The sequence below is a fragment of the Fistularia commersonii genome, chromosome 20 (genome assembly GCF_037954325.1).
Source record: "Fistularia commersonii isolate RoL2024-O1a breed Wild chromosome 20, RoL_Fcom_v1.0, whole genome shotgun sequence".
In the NCBI taxonomy this organism is placed as follows: Eukaryota; Metazoa; Chordata; class Actinopteri; order Syngnathiformes; family Fistulariidae; genus Fistularia; species Fistularia commersonii.
In genome coordinates this window covers 5195486-5222045 of record NC_141303.1, presented here as the reverse complement: position 1 = coordinate 5222045, position 26560 = coordinate 5195486, and the positions used below count along the sequence as shown (strand labels likewise).

The following is a 26560-nucleotide window of genomic DNA, read 5'->3' as shown; positions in this document are numbered from 1 at the left end:
TCCATATCGATGGCTTGTGTTTTAATATTTTAGCTTGACTGCACTCAAAGCAAGGCCTGAAGTATTAGTAAGTTTCTAAAAAAGTACAGTGATGATTCTTATACTACCTTTACTATCAAAGCTAACACCTGGAAATGTGTTTTTCACAGAAAGATGGTTAAAAAGCAGAGCTAACTGGATTCTTAAGTCATGGTTTGAGATGCAAAGACAAAAAAATTTTAAATATGGAAATGTTTATCGAACGTTTTCTAAAAAAAACAACACAAAAAAAAGCAAAAACGCATTATACACTGGATACATAATTTTAATTTAACAAAATCAGATATTCTCAAGTGATCCCGGGGGAAATTGAGGAATCTCAGTTTCTCTATACAGTAAAAAAAAAAAAAAAGAAAGAAATAGATATATGAAAAGCTGAAAATAAAATAGATAACTAAAAATAATACGAGATAAGTGATGTCACCGTTCTGGATAAACAAGGTACAAGAACCAGATGAATAGTGAGATGAGATGAGATGAGATGGTGAAAATAATGAAAATAAACAATTGGTGTTGGTTAGATATACAGCATATGACAAATAATTGATCAATTACGATACTAAATTTTTTTTTTTTTTTTTTTTCCTCATTGCTTTGTTGTCAAGATTTGATACAATCACAATGCTGATATGATATCTGATTTGATTTGACAAGTAACACTATAAAAGGTATTCATACATATACATTTAAACAGAAAATGTCTGGTATCACCAGAGAATATTTTTTGCCTATAAAAGAAACCCCTCCATTGTCAAATCCACCTGCCCCGGAGAAATACCCTCCACCGATTGGCTGAGCTCAGAGCCAATCCGGTGCCGGCTCTGCATCGAGGGGGAGGGCTATTCAAATGGTTCTGGCAGGACTTTCATGAGGGCGTCTTTGCAGGGAGATCCTTGTCATACAAGCGACCGGTCACAACACTCAGGACTTCAAAGAGGGAGCCAGTGGCCCCGGGGCTGTTGGCGAGAAGTGTGAGTGACAGGAAGACAAACGGCGGGACAATGATAGGAGCTCTGGGTGTGATGCAACACAGGGAAGGGCAATAGATGGAGCACAGGATTTGAGAAAGGAGGCAAACAGTGCAGTGAAAGACACAGTGCTGTAGAGAAAAGAGATTTATATCAGGGAAAGGTGAGACAGGCAGGACCGCACGCCCCAGGACACATCGGCCTCCCGCGCAGAGCATGGTGGCAGGGCGCACATGGATCTAGTCGACCTCTACCTCCCAGAGTGCTTCACCTATCACTCTGACACAGAGTAAGTACCAGCCCGCTGGAGGTGAAGTGTGAATTTGCTCGTGTGTGAGATACATATTTGGCGGCAATTGCTGCGGTCTAAAAATACCGACTCAAATTCTCGGATTCCGAAAATTCTTGAAGAGATTTTTATCGTCAACGGGGGGAAAAAAAAGTGCTAGTTTTCTGAGCGTGATTTATTATAGATTGTCTTTTTCATCAAGAGATACATGTGAAAGTATTGTAAGGTAGTTTATCAACACAGATTTATAATAGAATTACTGGGTTAGAATTGGTTGTTTTATTTGACCTTTATTGTGACCCTTTCATAGAACGTCTCAACTTCTTTTTTAAGATAAAAAGTGGGCGCGAGCGGTCGAATAAAGCAGCATGAAATTGAAAACGCTCGTGCAAATGTCTCGAACTTATCAAATTTTGCATCACTGCTACTGTTCTGGCGTTGAAATCGGTTAAAGGTGATGCATCCATTCACCCGATGCACAAGTTTATCATCATTCGTGTCTCGGTTACCACGAAAGGTTATCGATCGAGCTCGGATACACAAATACATTGACGATTTTCATACGTCGGCTTGTTTCAACTATCGCAATACTTTCATTTGAAAGAGCCGCGGCAGTCGTTCGTTCAATCCCCCGGCAGCACGGACTTCCCGATGCACAATAAAAGGATATTTAAGGAGGTATTAAAGTATCCCTTTAAGTTCGGCGGCAGATAATGGGGCGGCTCGCTCACTCCGCTCACAGCTCAGCATGTTTGTTTGTTGATAGTGATGCATAAAACCAGTTTGGAGGAGACCCGCCTGGTATGGGGGGAAAAAAAAACAAAAACAGAAGGGGTTAACAGAAGCTGCTGGAAATGTCTCTCTCTTGTTTTTATTGTGTGCGTGTTTCACAATCAAAGATTTTACAAACAGTGAGCTGTATGTATAACTGTACGTCAGGATCGCAAATCATCCTGCTTCTGAGAGAAGAAGATGGACGTGAAGACTCACGGGAGGGGAAAAAAAAAAAAAAGAAAATAATAGAAGATATCGGGATGATGTACAGGTTAGCTGATTTCCGGTGACACGGCAATGGGATAAAGAATGGGAGAAAAGGCGGCGATGGCCACGGATAACCCCTCCAGTACTGCACGCCATCCATGCTCACTGCATGTCTCAGCTCCGGCCTGCAGGCACCTCATCTCCCAGTTAACAGCTTCATCCAAAGCCTGACTAAGGCTCTTATGGCTGCCTAGGGGTGCCACTGATCCCTGCTCATCTCCTACTGGCTCATTAGTTAAATTAGAAAAGAAAGAAAGAAGCAGAGAAAAAGATTTCTCCCATGTCCTGGAATACCTGGGATGCCCGTTTGGAAAATTGGTTGTGTTTATCCAGCAAAACCTGCATCTTTCCAGTGCTACAATTACAATGACTGTCATTATTTTCAAAATAAGAGAACCGTGCTTCTCACTAACAGTTTCAAGATAGCAAATAAGCATTTATGTGATTATTTTAATAATAAATGGAATACAAATTTATCTAGAATGATAATGAATAATTGATATTTTTGCCCTAAAAAAGATTGACCTCTTGCTGAAAAAAACGTCTTTTGGAAGTGAGTGGGAACCAATGAGAAACAAAGACAAACAGGAAAAAAACAGAAAGAAGAAACTTTAAGCTAAAAAAAAAAAGAAAAAAAAGGGGGGGGTTTATTACTTCATCTTCATCAATTTATGTTTCCACCATTTTTCTTTAAAACTGCCCCCTCCACCCCAACTTTTTAGTCTTCTTTTCGTCCCCAAAATCTCTTTCCTGTTTTTCTCCCCCCCCCCCCCCTTCATCCGGAGGGTCATTGTCTGCATTATGACTGCACTCATTTGAAAGTGAGTGTTTCCTTCTCTCACCCGCAGGTTAATGAGCCGGCGGACTGCCCCTTTCTGTCCGTCCCTTCCCGACTGTTTCACACTCCCTCTCTCTGTCTGCCTCCCTTCTAGTTTCCCACTGCCTCCCTTTTACTTTCCGTCTCAGTCGTTTCACGCTGCATTTTAAGCCTTTGTTGCCGAGGTGCAATTAGACTTGTTTTGGATACTGCCGCACAAAAGGACTTAGGTATGATAACTCTCAATGTCCGCTGGCGCGCACAGCCGCCCTGATTTATCCCTCCACCCTGACCACCTTTTTGATGGGCTTTTATGTAGAAAATGTATATTAATCTGCCAAAGTGAAAGCCAAAGTGAAAATCACACCACGTCTGATTGCTCCACTCTCACGCCATTTCATTAAGAACGCAAAAAAAAAAAAAAAAAAACAACGCGCCAACAAACAGCCTCTTCGTTCCTTCACGCGGTGCATTATAATAGGGGGTTATATCTCTCCGCGTAGCTGTCAAGGCCTTGACAAAGCAATATGGACGCCGGTGATGGATAGCCAGCCGGGTTACCAGTGAGTCATTTTAAAACGTCTTCACGGTTCTGTTTTTATTGGCTTAAAGTGGATTGCAAGGTAAGTGATGAAAGTAGGTGGAATGAAGTTGGTGGGTTGAAGCTTCCAGCCGAGCGCAAGAAAATCAATAAATGTTAATTATGAAGCCAAATCTTGTAAGTCCATCTCGGTCTTCGGTTGGCCGAGAAAAGGCCCGTTAAAAATTGGGCCGTATTATGAGATGTTGGGAACTAGATTCGGCCTATTTTTACGAGACAGTTCCGGATGATTTCAAATCAAATCTAATGCATATACCAGGAAATGCTGGTATATTCTCTGACTGGAGGTCAGTGGCCCAGTAAATAAAAAAAAAAAAGAACGCTGATTGGGATTTGGTTGTCCCAACCGACCATTTGGAGATAACCTAAACTTCATCCCAGGGGTTTTTACCCAACATTTTATTCCCGACGAGCTGGAGGTCGGGCAGAGGGTCTGCAGCCAGATATGTCATTTGTAATTGTGATATAGCCGAAGATTTTTCCACCGTTGTAACTGAAAATGAATGTTTTCCTTCCAGTGTTTGTGTCTGGCTTTTCACATTTCATCACATCAGAATGTGTTAGATCTCGGATACAGAGTTAGTCAAAGCAAACGGATCCCCGGTCCCAAATCCGGTTCCGCTCAAGGCCCCTCCCTCGTTTGAAAAGCGAACGTAATCACTAAATTAATCATTCAATCGAACAAAGTTCTTCTATTTTTTTTCTTTATAAACACCCCTTGACCCCCTGAAAAGTGACCCAAATGCACCGTTTTAACTGCGAAAAGAGATTTGCAACACAATTGGAGAAATTAAGGCAGTTTGAAGCTACATCAGAGAGACCCAGATAGTGGAACCCAAACAAAGCTGGCTTTTCCCCACTTTGACACAAGTCCACAAAAGTCTCTTGTAGAATATGATAAGCTTAAAAAAAATATACTAAAGCTATACCGGACATATGTGCATATCTGTTAGTGGGTTGGTAGAGGGATCAATTGCGCGTGGCCATGGTTTATTCAGGCGGTGGTTAAACGCAGCCAGTCACTTTTGGCAACCAAATGACTTGAGGCTGAGAAGACACTGATTTACATGGCAGGAAACAGACTTACTAGACCGGGATTAGAGACGATTGTGTGCACGGTGTGTATGTGTGTTCAAAATGTCGCGTGTGACAGAAAGAGACAGCAGAAGGTTTATTTAAAAGTTGGCCTGGCGACAAGCCGTTGCACGCAAGTATGTGTCGGGGTGTTTATGAAGACACATGCTCTAAAATGTTTCTGTAACAGTGCCTTTTGTGCGATTGTGTGTCTTTGTGTCGGTGAATGTGGACGCGAGGGAGCTCGAACATGATCGTATAAATCTGAAACCGGTCTGTGACTTTTATTTTTACATTCGCACACGGATGCCTGACGCCACAATGAGAGTGTATTCAAAATGTGTTTGTGTGTGTATGGGTGACTGCAGATCTCATTCCTGCCAGGCCAGTCGTCTTCCCCTTTCAGAATTACCTGTGTAAAGACAATTTCATTTTTGTCTCTAAACAATATTGAGATTTATTTATTTATTTATTTATTTATTTACATTTATTCTCAATTCACATACATGTTTTCTCTGTCAATTTGATGACAACAGTAGTATAGGCAGTTCTAAGAGGATATTTTTCCTTAAAAAACGTAATGTATTAATATTAATTGGCCTGACCAAAAAATATATAATATAGAGAAGGAAAAAATGGATAAAACTATTTCGGTTGAACATTGTGGCGATGAAGATACGGCCTTTTTTTCTGGGTCAGTTATTTCCCTATGTTTGCTTGGGCAACCCCATCCTTACAAAACAAAGCAGTGTAATGGACGGTAGATTTGCATGAGTGGGAAATCACAAATGGCTGCTTTCCGTAGACGGGGATGCATGGATGCACGACTGCAGGGACGTAAATCCAGCGGGGACTATGTTATCCTTGCAAGTTTTTGGACCTCCGATTATTCACAACTGCATATAAAGGCACGGAGACTTACTCGTGGTTTCTATTCGTGTAACTGATGCCCGCTTTAATAAAACTAATCACAGCTCAGAGACTTAAATGCCACCGGTCATTAATATTAATAACATTACCAAGGTGACTCACGGCGCCGCCATGAATATGTATTCAAAGCAAGGTGCGAACATATATATTCAGTGTCCTCCTGATTTCTGCTCTAGACATCTGGGCAGGATGTCAGTGAGGGGCCTGGACCCCACCTGTCCCTCCTCCATAAAGCGTGAGCCGTCCAGCCCCAGCTCCCAGGGCGACGTCAGCCCGGCCCAGCCCAGTCCCGGAAGCTCTTCCTCGGACACCAACTCCAGCTATGGGCTCCTGACGAAGGGCAACGGTCACAGCAACGGACTGGACTCACCGGATATCTACGGGCACGCAGCGGGCCTGGTCAACAACGGGGGAAACAACAGGTCGGTTTGGTCATCGTCTCTCGTTCCTGTACGCCCGGTGCACCTCGCCGTGATAGTACAGTTGAATTGTCATCATTTTGAGAGAGCGTGGGTGTTTTATAGAGCAGAAAACTGGAGTTTCCTTGAAAATAACCGTTTACTGAATTAAACTGGGACCACAAACCGTACGGTTCTTCAACGTCTCCCAAAGATTTGAGGTGAAGTTTGCACGAAAAGATGTCGTAGACACCGGTACGGCGGAAAATTCCACTGTAGCTCTTAAACTTAAGCGACATCAATATGGAAGCTGGCTCATTCCCCAATTGCAAAAACATCTTGCCATATGTTTGAACGTGTATGTCAAGCCAAACTGCCACGGTAGAATTTTTTTGTGGTTTTTTTTTTTTTTTTTTTTTGGCTCGAAACGTGGTGTAAATTATATCCTCGCGAAGTCCACTTCACATTTCGGCGCTTTCAGACATTTGGATTTCATCAGACAAGCGCAATGGAAGTATTCTAGGTTTTCATGAGTAGATTTTATTGTGTTAGAAATTGGTCACAATTCGCCTTCATTCACCGGATCAAAGCGCCAATGCGTTTTCCTCTAAAACTCCGGGAGAGTTTTGTAGACTAAAAAAAAAAAGGTTCACCTGAACTTCTATGCTAATCGGTTTTCATATCCCGGCTTGCATTTTTCTATAACGATCTCCATCTTTCTTCTTTAGGAGATTTGGAGAGGAAGAAGCCCAAGTCAAGTGTGAATTCATCCTGGGCTCGGTGGCCAAGCGGCTGTGTCTGGTGTGCGGTGACGTGGCGTCTGGTTACCACTACGGTGTCGCCTCCTGTGAGGCCTGCAAGGCCTTTTTCAAGAGAACAATCCAGGGTAAGAAAGAAGCCCGACTCGCACTTGTGCACACAAACATTCCCCATACATAGTAACAGCATTTTGTTGCTTCTAGCCGATTCCTGCATCGTATAAACCTGTTTTATGAGCAACACGGTGAGACGCTGTCAAACTCCCCCGGTTTGTTTAGGGATAAACAAGCCCAGATCAGTTAGCTTTCAGCTTCCACCTCTCAAACAGCAGAAAGGCTTTAAATAAAGACCTGTTTGCAAACAGCTGATAGCCATATAAACTTGCAGCCCGGTGTGTATATAATCAACACGTTTGAGTTTTGGCTTAAACACCTCAGATAACACACCGAATGCGTTAATACGTTCGGTTCCCTGAAAGCCGAGTTGGAATCGAAGGGATGCCATGAGGGCGTTTTAAAGGGATTGTCGTGTTTCTCCGTCTGCGTGCAGCCCCATGCGAAGGACCTGGCAGGCCGCGACGTGTTTAGGCCGCTAAAACTCACAGCGGATGAGTTCAAAGGGCAAAAGGGGATGAGCGGTCGTTCCGTCCGACGCGCAGCTCAGCAGACACTTCCTGTTTCTGATCGAGGGTGGCAGCTGAGAGCATCGGGAACTGGCTGAACTCCAGGCTTGGCGTGCACGTCTTGCCGCCATGGCAGTCACTCACCGAGGGCTTACTGGGATCTGAATGTACTGCGAGAAACCAATGTCAAATATATGTTTGGGATCTTTCTTTTTCTTTTTTTTTATGTTAATAACTGCGGCAATGGTGCGTGAGACCAACTCCCGGATGCGTCACTTTTTTTTTTTAACCTTAATATATTCTAGAGAGAAAGCATTTCGAGTGCTTTTTTCGTGAAGAGAGAAATGTTATTGGTACGTTTCTACGGTACGGCCATTCGTTCAAGGACACGGACATTTGGTTTCAACCAGGTTGTGCTATTAATATCTGGATGTCTAAATCCTACTTTTTGATTTAGGATATTGATATTATTTCGTTCTTGGTCGATTTTAGTGACAAATCAAAATGTGTCGTCCGCATTCTGATCTTAACGTATGCTAAGATACACTAAGAGTACCTCTGTCATAGCTGCTGTGATTTATCTTTCTGTTTTGCTTTTTGTCACAAGACCTTCAATTTCATAAAATGTGAAGCAGCACATCTCTGGAATGTCCCGATATATGCAATAAATATATGATATAATTTAATTAAGAGGTGACAAGCGATAATTGTGAATTATTGCTGTTTATCTTTCTTGTTACCCTTCAGGTAACATTGAGTACAGCTGCCCGGCGTCCAATGAATGTGAAATCACCAAGCGGAGGAGGAAGTCCTGCCAGGCCTGTCGATTTGTGAAATGTCTGGCTGTTGGCATGTTGCGAGAAGGTGAGTTTTATTTTTTGAAAAAAAAAAAAAAAAAAAAAAGTCACTTACAGAATTTCAGCCGAAACGTTCAATTCCTTTTTCATCGGATTGAGTTATTCAGTATTCGGCGGGGGAGTCGGAGGGAGTTCAAACCTCATCTGTTGGGATGAAACTGAGATAAAGCACGCAGGATATGAAGGGAGATGAAAGTCTAACCGCGGTGTCTTTGTCAAGCGTTCTCTGAAACAATACCGAGATCTTTCTTACTGACACGCGACCATTACCAGCTTAGTCTATTAATGTCTTGCCCGACAAAATGTTGATGGTATGCACTTCAGTTGTGAAACTCTAGATGTCTGACAGTTAAAGTTCAGCCCCTGCGTGCAAGCTGTGAAGTGTGTGTGTGTGTGTGTGTGTGTGTGTGTGTGTGTGTGTGTGTGTGTGTGTGTGTGTGTGGGGTCAGTATACGTGGGGTAAACGCAAACTGAACAATGCTCCTCTCTTTGAGAGGGAGGAGATGCTGACTAAATATTCAAACGTGCCTGTCTGCTTCGCCACTCCTGCTCCAAAATAGCTACTGGATGCCGGTGTGTGTGTGTGTGTGTGTGTGTGTGTGTGTGTGTGAGGGGGGGGGGGGGGGGTAGTTTCTAATACTGCAGCGGCCAGCAAGTAAATCTGAGAATGATTGCTGGAAGTTTAAGAAAAGGCCTTTTCGAATACCGGAAAGAGAATTTTATCGATTATGGGCACGGTAAACCCAGCGTTTGGACTGTAAGGCGTCTGAAATCATCATTGGATCTCAATCACACAGCAGACTTAGAACAGTGCAACCACCTAAAGCTACATTCCTCACAAAAATATCGATTGTGTTACCATGCTAGTATCCACGATTATTTTTTTTTTCCCCCGTGCAATAATGCACCACGAGTTTAACCCCCCTTACCCCTCCAAAAAAAAAAAAAAAAAAAAAAAAAAAAAAACTGTAGGGAGAGTATGGTGACATGTGCACATTCCACAGCGTGTGGCGGCGGCGGCAGCGGTCAGGTGCTCTTTGGTCCACAACGACTGTGTGCCTGTCTGGTGACATATTGTTGTCCAGATTTAGAAGTGACTCAAAAAGGAAAACATTAGCGGCCTCCTACTGTACCGGCCACTTGTTACATGCTGTGCAGAGCCAACGGTTGATATTAACTCCAGAGTGAAGTTAACACCTGTAAATTTGTGTTATGTGTGTGCGTTGTTGCTGTTGTAACCGCATGTGTGGATTTAAATCAAATCACGTTTGTGTCTTTTTAAGCGTGAGCAAGGAAATTACTAGAGTAATACACGGACAAAAGAAAAAAAAAAAAACAAATACAGCGGGATTTAGGACGATTCAAGTACGAATGTTTGTGTTTTCCCTGTTGATTTATAAAGCGAGGTGTGTTAAGTATGTTAAACCATCAGAACAAACACACAAAGGAGGTTTAGTGTACATACAAAGGGACACACTAAACACTGAAACAGAGAAGGCTGCCGCATTTTGTCAACCCGTAGAAACAATCTGATGGTTCTGGATCCCATACTGGCGACACTAAAATTCCAATGTCGATAGATAGTCGATAACTACCGTACAACATTAGAATAAACATCATTTCAACAGTAACTAACATTCTGCTAAACCAGATATCAATGTCATGTTCAAAAAAATTTGCTGGAGGATCTTAATATTCATGTTATAATCCAATATTTGAATTAAAACCAATGAGAGGGCTAAATTGTACGGATCAGTAAAAATATAAGCTGATTCATATATTGCTTTTAAAGGTGATTTCTTTTTAGAAATAACCTCGGAATTTTGTCTAGACGTGTTTTTTTTTTTTGTTTTTTTTAACTAATGAAAAAAATGTTGTCCGTCTGGTGTCCAACATCATTGAGTCGAACGTCACTATTGAGCACAATGTGAGATATCCGACCAGATTTGATGAAACTGAGTCGAGATCCAGATCCTTGTATGAGTGTCAGATAGGAGGGAACGCTCGGTTAAAAAGGATGGAGCGACTCGATCATCTTGAATTATATGAGAGACAGTTTTTTTTTTTCAGCACTGAATGGCATTTATGGGTAGTTTTTATTACTGACGCTCACATCGAGGTGTTTTTCCTTCAGAGGTTTTTGTGGAAACATTATTATATGCTGAAATATAATTGACAAAGAGGAGCGGACCCATTTTTAAATCACTCGTTTTGGTCCCGATTCGGTGCAAACCTTCAAAGATTTACGCCCTGTGGTTTTCCACTCCGTACTGTCACTGTAAATCAAATCACTGATTTTTCCTACAGAATAATACGGTTATAAACACCGGTGAGACGGTCAAAGCCTCAGGTGTCTTATTTGGAAGAGAAAATGAAAGTGAACAGTAAAATTTGATTGCGTGAGCGTTTATTTTTCCGGCCCTCGCGCAATAGCCCGGCAACTATGTTCCCCCGAATCTCGCCAATTACGCAGGGTGTTATCATAACCGATAGAAATGATGGACAGAACTATAAAATTCAAGTTTCCATAAAGTGCAACAACGCAACCACACCTTCGAGCGGGGGACCGCGTTTGTGTACGGCCGTTGTGTGCGTTTCACAAATATGTGAGTGAGTTATGGATACGAAGAATTACAGCATCTTAACACGCATATCAGCCAGTGTACAGTATATGGGTTTGTTTAAACACATCAGTCTGCACTGACATTTATGAACGTGTGTGTGCGCGTGTGTGTTTCTGTGTGTGTGTGTGTGTGTGTGTGTGTGGCTGCCCTTTTTCTAAATTAGCTTCTTTTAATAGGGTAGGGGCATCAACAGCATCCCGGTCCACCTCTTACCACCCTCTCTCGCCGTCCCCTTTTCTTTCGCTCGCCCCCCTCGTAAATTCCTCCAGATGCCTTGTGGGATTCCTGGACCTCCGTGAAATGCGAACTGCCCCTCGTAACTCCAGTCATAAGCGCCCTCGTAACGCGCTTCATCGTGTCTCGTAATACCCCTCTCCCTGGAGAGGGCGCAGTAAAGGCCGAGACAGAGGAGCTGTGAGTTTTAATGGGGAGACTCAGAGTCGTATTAAATACACGGCTAAAAGACATATAGAGCCCGGCCAGGATTTGATTAAGCCCTGTTTAGTGCTCACCTCTGCCGGTAGTATAACGTATGTGTACACAAAGCGTTTCTCACTTGAAAAAATACAGTAAACTGAAATAGCGGGATATTGTGTTTTTTTCTTTTAAAAAAAACATTTTAAGCATTTATGTTTCCCTTGCAGCTATACTACTCTCCTCGCCGTTTTCACCTGATTAAGATCACTTAGCCTCCCATGTGTGACATTTACCTCCAAATAAATTAGTAAAAAATATATAACATTAAAAAAAAAAAAAAATAGTAACATTAATGAAACAATTTTTTTTTTTTATTACTTTTGCTTTTTTCATCTTAATTGCGGTGACTCGTAAAAATTGCACCATGGAAAGTTTTTTTTTTTTATATACAACGGAACCGGGTGGAGTTTCTCCAGCCTCTCCTGCTGGATGCAGGTTTCAAAAGCGAGACATTATTGAGTAAATACACGACTGTGCGAGCTTATCTGTCATCTACTGAGTGAGTGAAGAAAAGCTACGCGAGGCAAAAAAAAAAAAAGGTGTTCACCGCCCTCGTATTGAAAACAGAAACGTGGGGAAAAATGTTTCTTTTTATAATTAAAGGACGACCTCTCGCCGTTCATCCTTCGCATCGTGATGCATCATTGACCACCATTCTGAGAAAAAAAAAAGAAGCACAGAACGGAGGGACAGAGTGTGCTTTTTTTTTCCGAGTGGTTGCTTTGCAGGCGGCCATGTGTACGTTTGTCACAAAATCTGGGAAGCGTGGGATTGTTTATAGTGAATACATGCGGGTGGTGGCCGGCGTAATGGATGTGTGTGTGTGTGTGTGTGTGTGTGTGACAGGGAGGTGGGGGTTACTCTAGATCAGACAATGGACATCCATGAGTCTCACCCCCTCCAAGTTCATTTCGGATACTTGTAAAAGCCCCTCGTGAGAAGATCCGGGCATCTTCAAACGAAGGTAGGGTGATGAAAGTTGTAAAAAATAGATCAATGTTTGAGTAGTCGGTGTTTATCGAACTGTGCAGTGGAGCGGGGAGATGTTTCTGTTTTGTTATCCGCCCGGGCTATTCTTGGCCATTTGGTTGTCAGCACATTCCGCCGTGAAGAGTTACACTTAGCTCTGATGTGTATGTTTAAGTGAACTGGCAGATATAAACACACACAAATACACAAGCGCTCACATTTTCTACATATTGAACCGCCAACACGGTTTGATTTAATCCGGTGTTCGCCAAAAGTTTGTGCCGGACTTAATGGCAACGCACACCTCGCTGTGGCACCTGCCAGGATCTGGGGTTAAACCACGCTTTACCCTCTTTGACATCATCAGTGGATCAGGGGGGACGTCGCCTACCGAACCAATTTTCCCTTAAATACGCTCCTCGGCTTCTCAACTTGATCAACTTTGGACAATTAAGCCGGGAATAAGAGTTTGGAAAGAATTTTGTATTTTGAAAGCTATTTAAGATTTGTTAGAGATCGCCAATGTTTCTGAATATCGTCAGTGACTTGACACGTTACTTATGGATGACGCCCGATGCGAGATAAAGCTACATCGCCGTCGGCGAACGGCACGCCTCCGCCTCCCGTGACATCAGGCTTCATTTAAAAATGAAAAAAGAAAAATTTGGAAAATTTAGTCAGAAATCATTTTAAGCTAGAACATAAACGTCGGGTGATTTTCACCCACACAATTCTTGTCATGTTATTTTCATTGTGTTCCCATTGTCTGAGTTTTATGGGTTCTTCAGTAGTTTCAGGCTGTTCACTTATGTTATTAATTGTATATTTGTTTCCCTCCTCCCATCGGCCCATCAATAAATTGGTGAAAACCGTATTTTATCCAAGATATTGTATCGGGTAAAATAGACCCAACGTTAGTGATGGTGTTACATGTTATATTTAACGTTTGTGTTCAAGGGTTAATAATGAAGGACCCCTTTGTGTTTCTGAAGAAGCCACAGTCTAGATATCAAAACTTCATGGCAATCATGTTAAAACGGGGGCCGTCCCGTGGCGCAGTGGGCCGGCTTTCCGCCTCGATGCAATAAGGTACCTTGTGCCATTCCGGCAGGGGGGCCTTCTATGCAGATGTCAGCATGTTGACAATTCTACATATTTTATTATCATGTACTCAGCATAAGAAAACAGTTGGGAATTTTTGCACACACAACGCCAATTCAAAGAGACAAACTATGACAAACTTTAACAGCACATATATACACACCAAATTACACTTTTGAAATTAAAAAAGACAGATGGTAAGTACAAAAAATAGTAATACATATTGACAATTATTAAAATGACTCAAGTGCAAGGCGGCTGTTTGACATAGCATCAGTGTTTGCGTAGCAGCAGATGGGCGTAAGGAAGGGTCGGCAAACCACGGCCCGCGTGCAACATCTGGCCCGTTGCTCTTTTTAATCCGGCCCGCCAAAAATCGATACAGAATTCATACTTGATGTTAATGGTTGAATGATTGGACCAATGAATGCGGGAGCTCAAACAGGTGATTATTTCATTTTCGGAGTTACTTGAGAACACTTGACAATTTTCCAGAGCTGAAAGACGCAGATTAGCTTTGTGATTTAGCATTAACTGTGGACATACCGACACACATGAATGAGCAGGATGTGAAGCGACGAGGGAAAAAAACGGTTTGTTCATGAAACGCAAACAAATGTCAGAGCCTTCAAAACCGAGCTGCTTTTATTTTCAAAGCAAATGTCAGACAACGTTCAGACAAATATCGGATGAGTCCGATGTGTATTGGAGAAAAATGCGTTTTTTTAGAATTTTTTCATATGTATCGTATCTCGTGCTGACCCGGCCCGTCTGTCGAATTTTAAAAGTCAATGCGGTCCCTGAGCCAAAAAGTTTGCTCACCCCTAGCGTAAGGTGATCCTAAATTGCCCAAATGTTTGAAAGAAAGAGAGAATGGTCGTCGTCTCTGGCGACCGGCTCAGGGTGAACCCCGCCTCTCGTCCAATGACGGTCGGGATCGGCTACAGCCCGTCCCCCCTTAAAACCGGATCTGTTGTGGTTTGTGTTCAAGCCATCGGACACACGGGGTCGATGACGAGAAAGTCCAGTATTCGCCGGACTCCTCCTCCTCCCCCCCCCGTGATCCCATTTCCCAAAAACATGGACTTTTTCTTGCCATCTCATTTCTGACTACCCTCATGTCAAAAACACTGACATGTCGGTTGATTCTGGAGACAAATGTTGGTCTGTCAACAAGCCTGATGGCTGAGGTCTGATCGGACTTGATTGTCAGCAGCCTGACAACACGGCAAACAAACTCACATCTGTCATCTAATTTTGACGTTGCCCAATTAATTGGTGTGCGGATGCATGTCAGTTATACCTGAGCCTGCCTGACCCACTTCAAACCAGTCGGAAAAGCAAATACAAATGTCAGAAAAACTCAGCTGCACAGGGATTGGTAAAAACTCCTTTTTTTTAAAAAAAAGGATTTATCAGGTTGGTAGAAGTCAAATCTTTATTTAAGAGCAAGTCTGGTCCAAGGGACCTGTTAGAATGTGAAGGAATTCACGTCACTCACCGGGATATTTGGTGGCGGTGTGATGCATGATCACGTTGACTAATGATTAGATTGAGATTTAGATTCAAAATTAAACCTGAAGACTCCAAAAATGAAAAGCAGTAACACGACAATAACGGCAACCGTAATGATAATGAAAGACGATAATAGGGACGAGATAGATGTTGATACTATTAAACAAAAATTGCCTGATGTGTGTCAGATTCCCCGAAGGCAGTAACAATGAGTGTAATTTAATGGTGCTTTAGAGGCAGTAAGATGGTTGCTAAAACAATCTGAGCAAAGGAAGATGAGCTATAACGACAATTCTGGATAGAAAATAACAGTGGAACAAAAAACCCCAAAGTAATGAATAATGTGACTTTGCACCTACATACAGGATATTCCAATGAAATTCAGAATCCAGTAACGTAATTATTACGATCATTTAATCTTCTTTAATTGTGGTGGCCATCTTGTGATCATAAAAAGATACCCCTGAAAAGGCATGTCAACAACAAGTTTTATGATTGGCTTATTGGCTTAGTAAAGGTAAAGCTACTATAAATGGAATTGGTGGGACAATGCAGCATAACAACCAATAAGAACAAATCAGGAAATACAAAAGCTTGTCTTTCAAAACAGCATCAGATACAGCAAAATATTGAATCACACCTGGAAATAAAAGCAGCGTGTAAAAAAACAAAAACAACACCGGCACCAGCATGTCGTTCTGATTTTAATCGACGTCGCCCTGTGATCGACCGGCGAACTCGTCTCCGTCTATCTTCTTAACTCATCCGTCAGGAAAATGGTTTTCCACGAATGTACTAAAGCAATAACAAAAAAATATCTTCACGCAACAATTCACTTACTGATAAAGACACAAAGTTCGACCTCTTCTGTAGAATTATTGAGAGATAGCGGCTCTTCTGGATGATAGGACTATCAGCATCTACAATGCTTCAAATCCAATCAAAACATCTTGTTTCGCATGGAATTTTGCTGGATTTCTTTAAATACTCGGAAAGAATAAATGCAGGTGATTCCCTCCGAGGGACGGAGTGTCACTGAGAGGCGTCAGAAGGACAAATAATACACCCGGACGCCGTCTTTCAGGTGCAAGCGTTATAGAGCCCTTCAGGAAATACAACACCACTACCTAAGGCCTCACGAGTCACATTTACACTCGGTTATATAGACGTGTGCATTTTTCTGTGGAGATGTACACTCTGACTGCGCTGCTATGATTGAGTCCACACACACACACACACACACACATGCACACATGCACGCCTAAAATCCCCATTGCCATTGTGATAACTTTGACAAAGTGCTTGTTAAGATGAGCAGTTGTCGGCGCCTCTGAGAGAGTCATGTTACAGGATGCACGTTGCTTTGCCAGCATTAGAGATGTCCCGGTCAGTCTCCTTGGAATCTTCTGAGCATGTGACCGAGCTTGATGAGACCGAGCGGGCAACATCCTGCTCACCGACTGATCCCGGCCAGAAACACGAAACCTTTTGCAAATACCCTCACTGTGAAATGCCCGTGTTTGCACGGTAACGCCAAATTTTCTCTGTGAAATCAAGCGCAAACGTTAAAAATCAAATGGTGACAGTACGCACAGAATCTGACTGGGATTGTATAGAGTGATTTTATCAACTTTAAACTGTGATGAATATTTAAACTTTCTGCAAACCAGAATTACATTTCTTCAGTAAATTGATTTAACTGAAGTACACATAATGGGAAAATATTTCTAAAAAAAAAAAAAAATTCAATACATTTTACATTATATATTTTACAATATTTTACATTTTTCAATATTTTTATTTGTATTTCTTATTCTCCCTCATGGTATTATCTATTATTGTTATGTTTTACTTGAAACTCTGGCACAACAATTTTCTTAGGGATAAATAAAAATGGTCTTATTCTTATTCTTATTCTTATTCTTATTCTTATTCTTATTCTTATTCTTATTCTTATTCTTATTCTTATTCTTATTCTTATTCTTATTCTTATTCTTATTCTTATTCTTATTCTTATTCTTATTCTTATTACATTAAGGCTGCAAAGAACTACCTAAAAATTGTCAAAATATGAGTATTGATTTATGTTGCGTGTGTTTCTGCAGGTGTACGTCTGGACCGGGTTCGAGGTGGCAGACAGAAATACAAGAGGAGAATAGATGCCGAAAACAGCCCGTACCTACATCCGCAGAATGCCTTGCCCCAGAAAAAAACATGTAAGTATAAAATACTTGTTTCGCAGCTTTAAATTACATGCATTTAAGTCCTTTTTAATAATTTTCAAGGTCACACGCGTCCCATTTGGCCCCTATGATCATCGTATTTGCATCGTCACATTAGTTTTCCATCTTTTTACGTGTCTGATTGTTTAAATCATTTCTAATGCATGCATGCACATTGGAAAAGACAGCATTTCATATATCAGACTGCAACAGAAGCGTTATTAAATAAGAGCTTTTTCTGAACCCCTAACCCGGAAAAAGGTTGACTTGAAGATCCCAAATGAAGCAGGAAATAACATTACTTCATAAAACCACCCGCCGATGCTGATGGATTACATTTTAAGGCAGACATTTTAGGCTTTGATTTTATTTGTATTGTGTCCGAGATTTCAAACCAACAAATCGTGCTATCTGCGGTCCGTCAGAGTAATTAATCATCTTTCTGTCACGATTGACGAATGAGGGGTTCTCGATCAGTTCTAACATAATTTGGGAAGTGAGAAGCTTTAAGTGGCTGTAATGGACTTATTGCTTTCTGAAGCGACCATGTATCTCCCGACTGCCACAATTCATCTTGTTCAAGGATAACCAGCCTTTAGCCAGCTTTCATTACATAATGCAATGCATTTTTTGAATTACGCCAGGGGGGGTTGAAATGTTTTTATTCAGAGTTGAAAGTCTTTTCAAAGCACTCTAGGTTAATGGGTTTAATTCAAAATGTTGAATGCAATTTTTTTTTCCCCAAATGTTGATCCAGTTGGAATCCAGTTTGGGGCGGAGGGTGTACCCGTGTTCGTGTTCGTGCACGACGAACCTGTCATGCGAGTGTGTCTGTGTTTGCTGGGAAAGGAATGAACATCACTTGTTTTCACTTTGCTCTGAAACATGAGTTTGAATAAATTACATTCTTGTTTCTCCAAGGGTAAATAATAAACTTGGAAAGACTTTCCTGCGGTCATTAGGATTTTACAACCTCACTCGTTCAAATTGTTAAAAGTTTAGAAAAACAATTGTCAAAAACTACAAGTTTTAACGTCTGTAACTGTGTTTCCCCTGGATTCATCTACATTATGTTATGTTTTTTTTTTCTTTGTAACATAGCTTTATCTTTTTTCCCTGAGTTTTCATAAGTGTCCATTTCCTAATTGTCTTAACCATATTATTGAGTAAATCTTTAAACAGTGTATATAAATAACTGGTAATATTGTTATAAAAAGTAAGTTATTATGTAAATAAGCATGTCCGTGTCAGATAGAATTTTTCAAATAAAGTAATTCATCGTAATAATTGGAAATAAATTGCCAACGTTAAATAAAATTGGCAAGCATCTCCAGGAGAAGGCAGAAAAAAATCAGCTCGAGACAAAACCTACAGGACTGTCTCAGAAAATTAGAATATTTTGATAAAATCTTTTCCAAACCACGTACAACACCTGAGACTTCTATCCCAGTTCTACCAAATCACTTACATTTTTCTCCCTCCTAATCTTGTGTTTTCCCCCTTTATATTTACATGTATTATAGTCTCCCCTTACCCCCACTCAGCCTTTCCCAATAACTGTGTGTTTGTACTGTTTCATTTGTCTCTCACTTGTGAAGCGTCTTTGAGTATCATGAAAAGCGCTATAGAAAACCTATGTTTTATTATTATTATTATTATTATTATTATTATTATTATTATTATTATTATCATTATTATTATTATTATTGTTATTGTTATTATTATCATTATTATTATTATTATTGTTATCATTATTATCATAAAGTTCTTTATCTTCTGTAATGCAATTACAAAAACAAAAATGACTTTTTCATAATATTCTAATATTTTGAGATTGGATTTTTAAGTTTTCTTAAGATGTAAGCCATAAACAGCAATATTATTATTATTATTTTTTTACTTTGTTTTACTGTTTATACAATTTCCTACTATTATTTAATATTGTTTAGTTTTACTTTAAACTGTGGCACAACAATTTCCTTCGGGATAAATAAAGTTGTTCTTATTCTTATTCTTATTCTTATTCTTATTCTTATTCTTATTCTTATTCTTATTCTTATTCTTATTCTTATTCTTATTCTTATTCTTATTCTTATTCTTATTCTTATTCTTATTCTTATTCTTATTCTTAAAATAATAAAAGGCTTGCGATATTTCATTTGATTTCTTATGAATCCAGAATGTTTGACATTTTTGTTTTTGTAATTGCATTACAGAAGATAAAGAACTTTATCACAATATTCTAATTTTCTGAGACAGTCCTGCACATCAGAGTTCATATATTTCTTATTATTCACATACTGACATGTTGTCTCTATGGCATTCAGTTTCTGTAGGTGGTGCGGTGGAAAACAAAGTGGTGTCCTTGCTCCTGGTCGCCGAGCCAGAGGGCATCTTTGCCATGCCGGACCCCACCGTGCCCGAAAGCGACATCAAGGCTCTGACCACTCTGTGCGACCTGGCCGACAGAGAGCTGGTGGTCAACATCGGATGGGCCAAACACATCCCAGGTACGAGCCGGTCGCAAAACTCCGCCGCGCAAACTCATCCAACATTAAGTCTATAATCAGATCAGAGGAGGGATTGTTGTGACTCGCGGTTGCCAAGACACTTGCTCGCTTTCTAGAGGAGGAAGTTGGCATGCCATTGTGTTATCTGTCAGTCAGCTGCTGCATCTGTGTGGCTGCCATGCCCTTGGTGTTCGGCGCGTGTTCCTTATATACGAGCCAGATGACCGGCGGCCACCTGGAAGTTTTAATTCATTTCCTGAGATGTCTCTCTGGGCTGCCTGAATTATGGAAATCCTCCTGACGCTGACAGCAGACTTAGCTTCACACTCCGACACAGGAATAGCAGAAGAGATGTGTCTCTTTGTGGGATGAGGTTGTGGGAAGGAGACGCATTCTGGCACCTTGGCGGGATTAAAACACTGGTATGCTGATATATGTGGATAACTGTAAACATGCGTGTTGCTAAGAGGCGGGCTAACATTAACTATTACTTGACTTTGCAGGCATATTGGGAAAAATAATCATGTTTTATCATGTTTTCCAAACAACCGCGCCGAGAAATGTGTACCTGACGGGAACTGAATTGATTAAATGATTCAAAAACTGCTTTTTTTTAAGCATTTCATGTTTCTGTCTCTAAAATAGCAAGAAATAGTGACACATTCCCATTTTGCACAGTGATAATTTTATATTGGGTTCTCATCCAATATGAGTTAGAAATCAGAAAATGTAAATAGACGGGAAAGTGAACATTTGGAAAACCGTGACGTGTTTTTTTTGAATACATATCCCTCCACACATGTATAAAGAAAAAAAGAAAGAAGCTAGAAAGAAAAAAGACTCACAACATGTCTTTATTTTCAGTCAAACTGACAACTACAATTAAGGCTAACAGCTGACGGTGAAGTAAAAGAATCATCACTACCTGTCTATCAGCACTACAACACCAACATGTGTAAATAAGTGATCAAAGATGAAGAAAAGGCATCATTAATAATACATCTGATGAACAAATGAAAGATATTTTAGCAACAAAGAAACGCACGTTTTGAATGGTTAGATGTCAAAACGATCGTTTGATTTTAAAAGAATCGAACAGCCTGGTGAATTATAAAAGCAAGAAATAGAAACGTGACCATAAACTACAAAGAAATCATTAATCGCAAGACCATTATCAGTCATCTGGCTTTCTTTTGATTTCTATTCCTCTTCCGTCTAACAGAAGTCTGAGGGTTTTATCAGCTACGGCTATACACACCCAAAACATCATCAGGGAAACACCTGGGTTTTTGTTGATGTCGCGTCTCTGAAATGCTTACAATACAAACAAAGCACAGTTACGTGTGTGTCTGTGTGTGTGTGTGCTTGCTTTTTCATGTGTGTATATGCGGTCCCACCGATCCAAAGTGGACTTTAAGCAGTCATTTGAATGTGCGCTGGTGTTTTGTGATCTTCATCAGCATTTTCATTGTTCTGTTGGAAAAAGGAAGACGTGCATTCCCACCCCCCGGGCCGCCGCTGTCTGTCTCTCTCTCTCGTTGTCGGCTCTTTACTGTCAGTGTACAAGACAGATGGCGTCCAAATGATGGGTGTATTTGTAGCCCTTTGCCAGTGGAGGGTTTGCAGCCAAACACGCAGCGGATTCCCACCTGAGGGTAGACAGAGAGCCAGCGGGGAGGGGGAGGGCAGGAAGCCAATTTTAATTAAACTGTCGGGAAAATTCCTCTGAAATGTTTTTAAAAGATTTGCAATGAACGTATTAAATGGAATTTAGAAAAAAAAAAAAAAAAAAAATCATCACCCGGGGAAAATGTCGAAGGCAAAAATGACATTTGAGATAAAGACATTCATTTAAATGATGTATTTCATACAAAAGCCGCAGCAGGTGAGTTCTTTCAGTAAAGTGACATCAGACTCTTAAAAGAAAGGACCGCCTTGCATATCTCAAGATATGTAAAACTCTGGGCAGCATCACTGCAGCTCCATCCATCATCAGCGCGGTAGATGGTGACAGTAACCTTTACCTGTGAGCTCCGCTGTGGCTCAGAGGGCCCTCAGCTTTAGTTTCCATGTCGCATTTAAAATAGTCCCAACCGCTAACGTGGTCTCCTGCTAATCTTCAGCCTGACACAACCGTTGATGATGGCGAAAAATGTAATTTATATATTTGCATGCATCTCTTTGGTATGTCGCCAATGTTCACGAGTGGGCTTCCAGCTTGTTTTCTCGACTTTTAATACGTTAAAAATGTCATTTTGGATCCCTTTGAGTTGATTTCCATACTAAGAGAGGGCGGTTTAATTTCCGTCGTGTCGTCAAAATGCTACAAATAAAACGTAAGCGCGGGATTACGGTTAAATATATAGCTTAAAACATCACATCCTAACTCAGGAGATTTCCAAAGGGTATATGAATATTATTTAAAAAAAAATCAGCTTATGAAAAAATTAAAGAAAACGTCTCCTTCAACAACAACAACAACAACAAATGCTGGAGAAGAAGCAAAGAGAAAATGGATATTAAAAACAAAAGACTGGCCCCCTTCTAGCAGCATAATAGCCATGTCACATCATTTTGGGATGAGTGACAGGCTGCATGGCCCTCATTGCTGCGAGAACCAGAGTCGTGGCTTAGTGGTCTGGGCCATCTGAGTTCTTTGCCCAGGGGGAGGTGAGTGTGATGGGGCTACTGTCCTGCCTGCGCCCCCTTCCGCCCTCCCACCCCTCTCTGTGTCTGTTCTTATCAGGGACATTGACAGTGATGTGGTCTGAAGTCTGAGGGCCAGACAGGCAGATGAGCTGGCTAAAGACCAACTGCCTCTTTGCTTATGGCCTTTTTGAGTTTCTGCAAGTTGGCTGTCAGCTGTGTTTGTGTGTGTGTGTGTGTAAGAGACACTGACCGCAGTGTGAGTTTTATTGTTGATATGATACATCCGACACGGTCGAGATAATTCGCCCTTCCCGCCGACGTTCCTTCTTGCCCTCGGTGGTCTTCGCCGGGGGGAGGAAAAAAAAAATCATTAGTCCATATAAAAGTGTGGTCTTTTCTCTTTATTGAAAGATAACTTGTATTTGTCTTTCAAGTCCATCAATACGTTGCCTGAGATTTCATCACGCGCTCACACGCACCTCCGGCCGTGATCGATGGTCCATTGCCAGAATACTGATCCCGATCGGCCAATGAAATTGTGCACAGGCAGCGTTTCCAATCAATCAGGGAGTGATAGTGGGGAAACGGGCGCCGCCGATGTCCCTCTGGTGATGGTAAAAAGCAGCGGATCCCGATAACGATCGCCGATGGTGTCAAAAATACAAACACCGCCCGCCCCTCCCCCCGCTCTTTAAAATCATCTGTTTAATTACACTAACCGCGCGTGAGAGTATGTACGCAGGTTTATGCCGGGGTGGCGAGCGGTTTTAATCATACTCTCGTGGCATATAATTCGGAATCAGAGTGGGTGTGTCTTACGGTCGTAATTAAATTCAGAGCCCGATTCACTCCCTCTGTCCTTTCCCGTGTCCTTCGCCGCGTCACCTGCCTTTTTGTGAAAAATCACTCCGCTGCAAAAAAAAAAAAAAAAAAAAAGGCCGCATTTTTCCCCCCCCCCTCGCGTTTAACGTCTTTCGGATCATAATTCACCGTTAAAAGTCGGCATCGTGTATTAGTGTACGGCCGGTGCAACAACGACATCGTGATTAATTGGATTTAATACACCTAGAGCTCAACAGTGGACAGATATCAATTTATCTGCAGAGTGCCGTTTGTGGCAATCGTTGCTGTGCTGTGGAAGTAAAGAACGTGAAATGTGGCTCATTTTTGTCTCATCAGTTCAGAATGCTGTAGAAGCAAGTCATTGAAAAACATTGCCAGCACAGCGCAAGACACAAATTAATTAAAATATGTGCGGTTATTGAAAAAAAAAAAAAAAAAAAAAAAACTAGGCCTTCGTCATCCATTTTATTTATCAGATAATAAATGCCGGAGCTTTAATGGGGGGGCACGCATTATCTTTGTATATCAGGAATTTAGACAAAAGAAGTGTGATACATAACAAATCCCCATGTGAGGAAAAAAAAAGAAAACACAATGTGAAAAACACTAAAAACATACCGCATGTATTTTGTCAGTTTGAAAAAGGAGTTTGATTTGCCAGCACTGCTATTTTAGGTAATCCAGACTATTCTATTAATACTCACAAGAAAACGAGCAAAACTCAAAAAACTATTGCGCACAAAGTAAGATAATCTCAAGGTTTACAGCGCTGACGGTTTTGCTTTAATATTAGCCTCCTCCAACACTAAAGCGTCTCTAATTTTTAATCCCTTCCTGTATTTCCTAGGCTTCCCTTCTCTCTCGCTGGCCGACCAGATGAGCCTTCTGCAGAGCGGCTGGATGGAGATCTTGATCCTGCGCGTGGTCTTCCGCTCACTGGCTCTGGAGGACAAGCTGGTGTACGCCGAGGACTACGTCATGGACGAGGAGCAGTCGAAGCTGGCGGGGCTGCTGGACCTCAACAACGCCATCCTGCAGCTGGTGAAGAAATACAAAGCCATGGGTCTGGAGAAGGAGGAGTTCGTGGTGCTCAAAGCCATCGCTCTGGCTAACTCAGGTAGAGTTTGGATGGTTTTTTTTGTTTGTTTTTTTTTCCCACAATACAAAGACCGAACTTTCTTGTTACGCTGCACCTGTTTCCTCAGAATTCAGTTGCACGGCTTTAAAAAGAAGATTTAACGTATTGCAAATTCACTTACTTCAGATTCAGCTTGAGGGATTTTTAATGGTTTGGTCTTTGGCCTTCATACCGATGACTTCTGACTTACTTTGGACTCAAGCCCTACGAGCAGGGAGATGCACCAACCCATCACGCCGATGCATTAAAAATGATTAGGCCGTATAATGTTTAAGTGGAAAGCAAGGCTAATAAAGCGCCATTTATAAAGCATAAAACACTATGATTTCTATTGATTAGCCAATACATGACTATTTTTAAAGAATGAATCAAAAACTTGCGGTTTCAGATCCGGGACTTGGCTCAGATTTAAACTTGAAAAGATGAAATGAGCTCCCGTGTTAATCCCCGGGTTTCCGTCTTTACGTTTAGACTCCATGCATATAGAGGACTCGGAGGCGGTTCAGAGACTCCAGGACGTCCTTCACGGGGCCTTACAGGACTACGAGGCCACCCGCCACGCAGAGGACCCTCGACGAGCCGGCAAACTGATCATGACCCTCCCGCTCCTCCGCCAGACGGCCGCTCGTGCCGTTCAGCACTTCTGCAGCATCAAACAGGACGGCCGAGTGCCGATGCACAAACTGTTCCTCGAACTGCTGGAGGCTAAAGCCTGACATTAACAGACAGCCATTACGGTCATCCTTACACTGCGGGCGCGGCGGTTAGGATGACGGGAAGTGAAGGATAACGGGTAATGGTGGGGTTCGACACCACGTATTTGTCCAATTTCAGCTCACCTTTGACAATAAAGTTTTGAATTTCTAATGCAGTCAGAACATGTTTCGAAACACACCCATCGCGACTTCCGGTCTGGGATTAAACAGAAGTGCGGTCAAATTTGCATTTAGAGTCTTGATATGTAAAAGCCTTATATATCAAGACCTTCGTCTCGATGTGTAAAAGTGGGATTACCAGACAGCATAAAAAGCAGAAGGATCGCCTTCTAGAGACACTTGCAGTTAAATGCCAAAATTAGAGCTTCTTTTGTCAAAAAAAAAACAAAAAAAAAACATCTGATACTTGAAGATCCTCATGGATTATTTTATCCATCTTGAAGCCTGTTAATATGCATTCTAGTGCATTTAGAGAGCCTTTTATGGTTTCATTTTATTTATCTTTTTATATAGAGAGGGAAAATATCCTAAGAGGTAGGTCTTGCCAAAGAGTAAAGACTCAATACTTAAAGTACCAGCAAACGCCACCATAATATAATGTGGCCTGTAATACACTCACCTAAAACTGCATCCCCGCTCTGTTGTGTAGCGCAAAAATCTATCTATTCACTTCTCGAGAAGCATTCATACATAAGGGAAAAATAATCATGTAAAAGTAACAATAGCGGCCTCCTTGTTTCAGTAGAAAATTTCAGGGATAGAACGGCAACTGTAATACAGCAAAGTGATATTTATTTAAAAAGTGACTGTTGATTTGCTGTTTGGGTTTTTTTTTTTTTTATTTACTATCGTGGCATTATTAATGAACAGTAGATCGAAACAGCGAAAGATCATAGTTTTCGAAAAAGAAAAAAAACAAAACGATTTTTAAATATTGTAAGATAATTTTTTTACTAGCTTCTCCGCTTCTTACGGCACTGACACCATATCATGGAAGGCAAGACAACATAAATGGGATTCATACTTGAAGATCATAATATTGTAATTTTGTGTAGACCCATAGATATAACTTTAAATATGTAAAGTGGCTGCCCTTATATATATAATCTGGAGTAGGGGGGCCTTAATGTCCTTTCTATGGTAGAAGTCTATGTGTAGGATGAAAATTTGTGCACTACTTTTCCTTTTAGCCATAACGTTTTGGGAAACCGGTGATGGCCCTCTGTTAATCTGTCAGTGTGTTTCGTGTGTCAAATAATAAACTATTACATCGGAAAATTTCTCTTATCTGCACACACATTAAATGAAGGGATTGGTTTCGCCGGAAATGTCAGTTTTGCTCCTTGATAACCACCTTAACAATAACAAATAAGGTATTATATGCATACTTAATGCATATTC

The 26560-nt window shown here is 41.2% G+C and overlaps 1 protein-coding gene across 1 annotated transcript; it reads left to right on the top strand.

The window, feature by feature from the left end:
• The first annotated feature begins 908 nt into the window (after positions 1–908).
• On the top strand, positions 909–26431 carry LOC147222678 (estrogen-related receptor gamma-like). Its single transcript, XM_086167248.1, has 8 exons — positions 909–1296; positions 5936–6181; positions 6886–7043; positions 8286–8402; positions 17187–17297; positions 19631–19813; positions 24153–24422; positions 24915–26431. The coding sequence occupies exons 1-8, from the start codon at positions 1241–1243 to the stop codon at positions 25157–25159; spliced, it is 1386 nt and encodes a 461-aa protein (XP_086023374.1). The 5' UTR covers positions 909–1240; the 3' UTR covers positions 25160–26431.
• Positions 26432–26560: the final 129 nt, after the last annotated feature.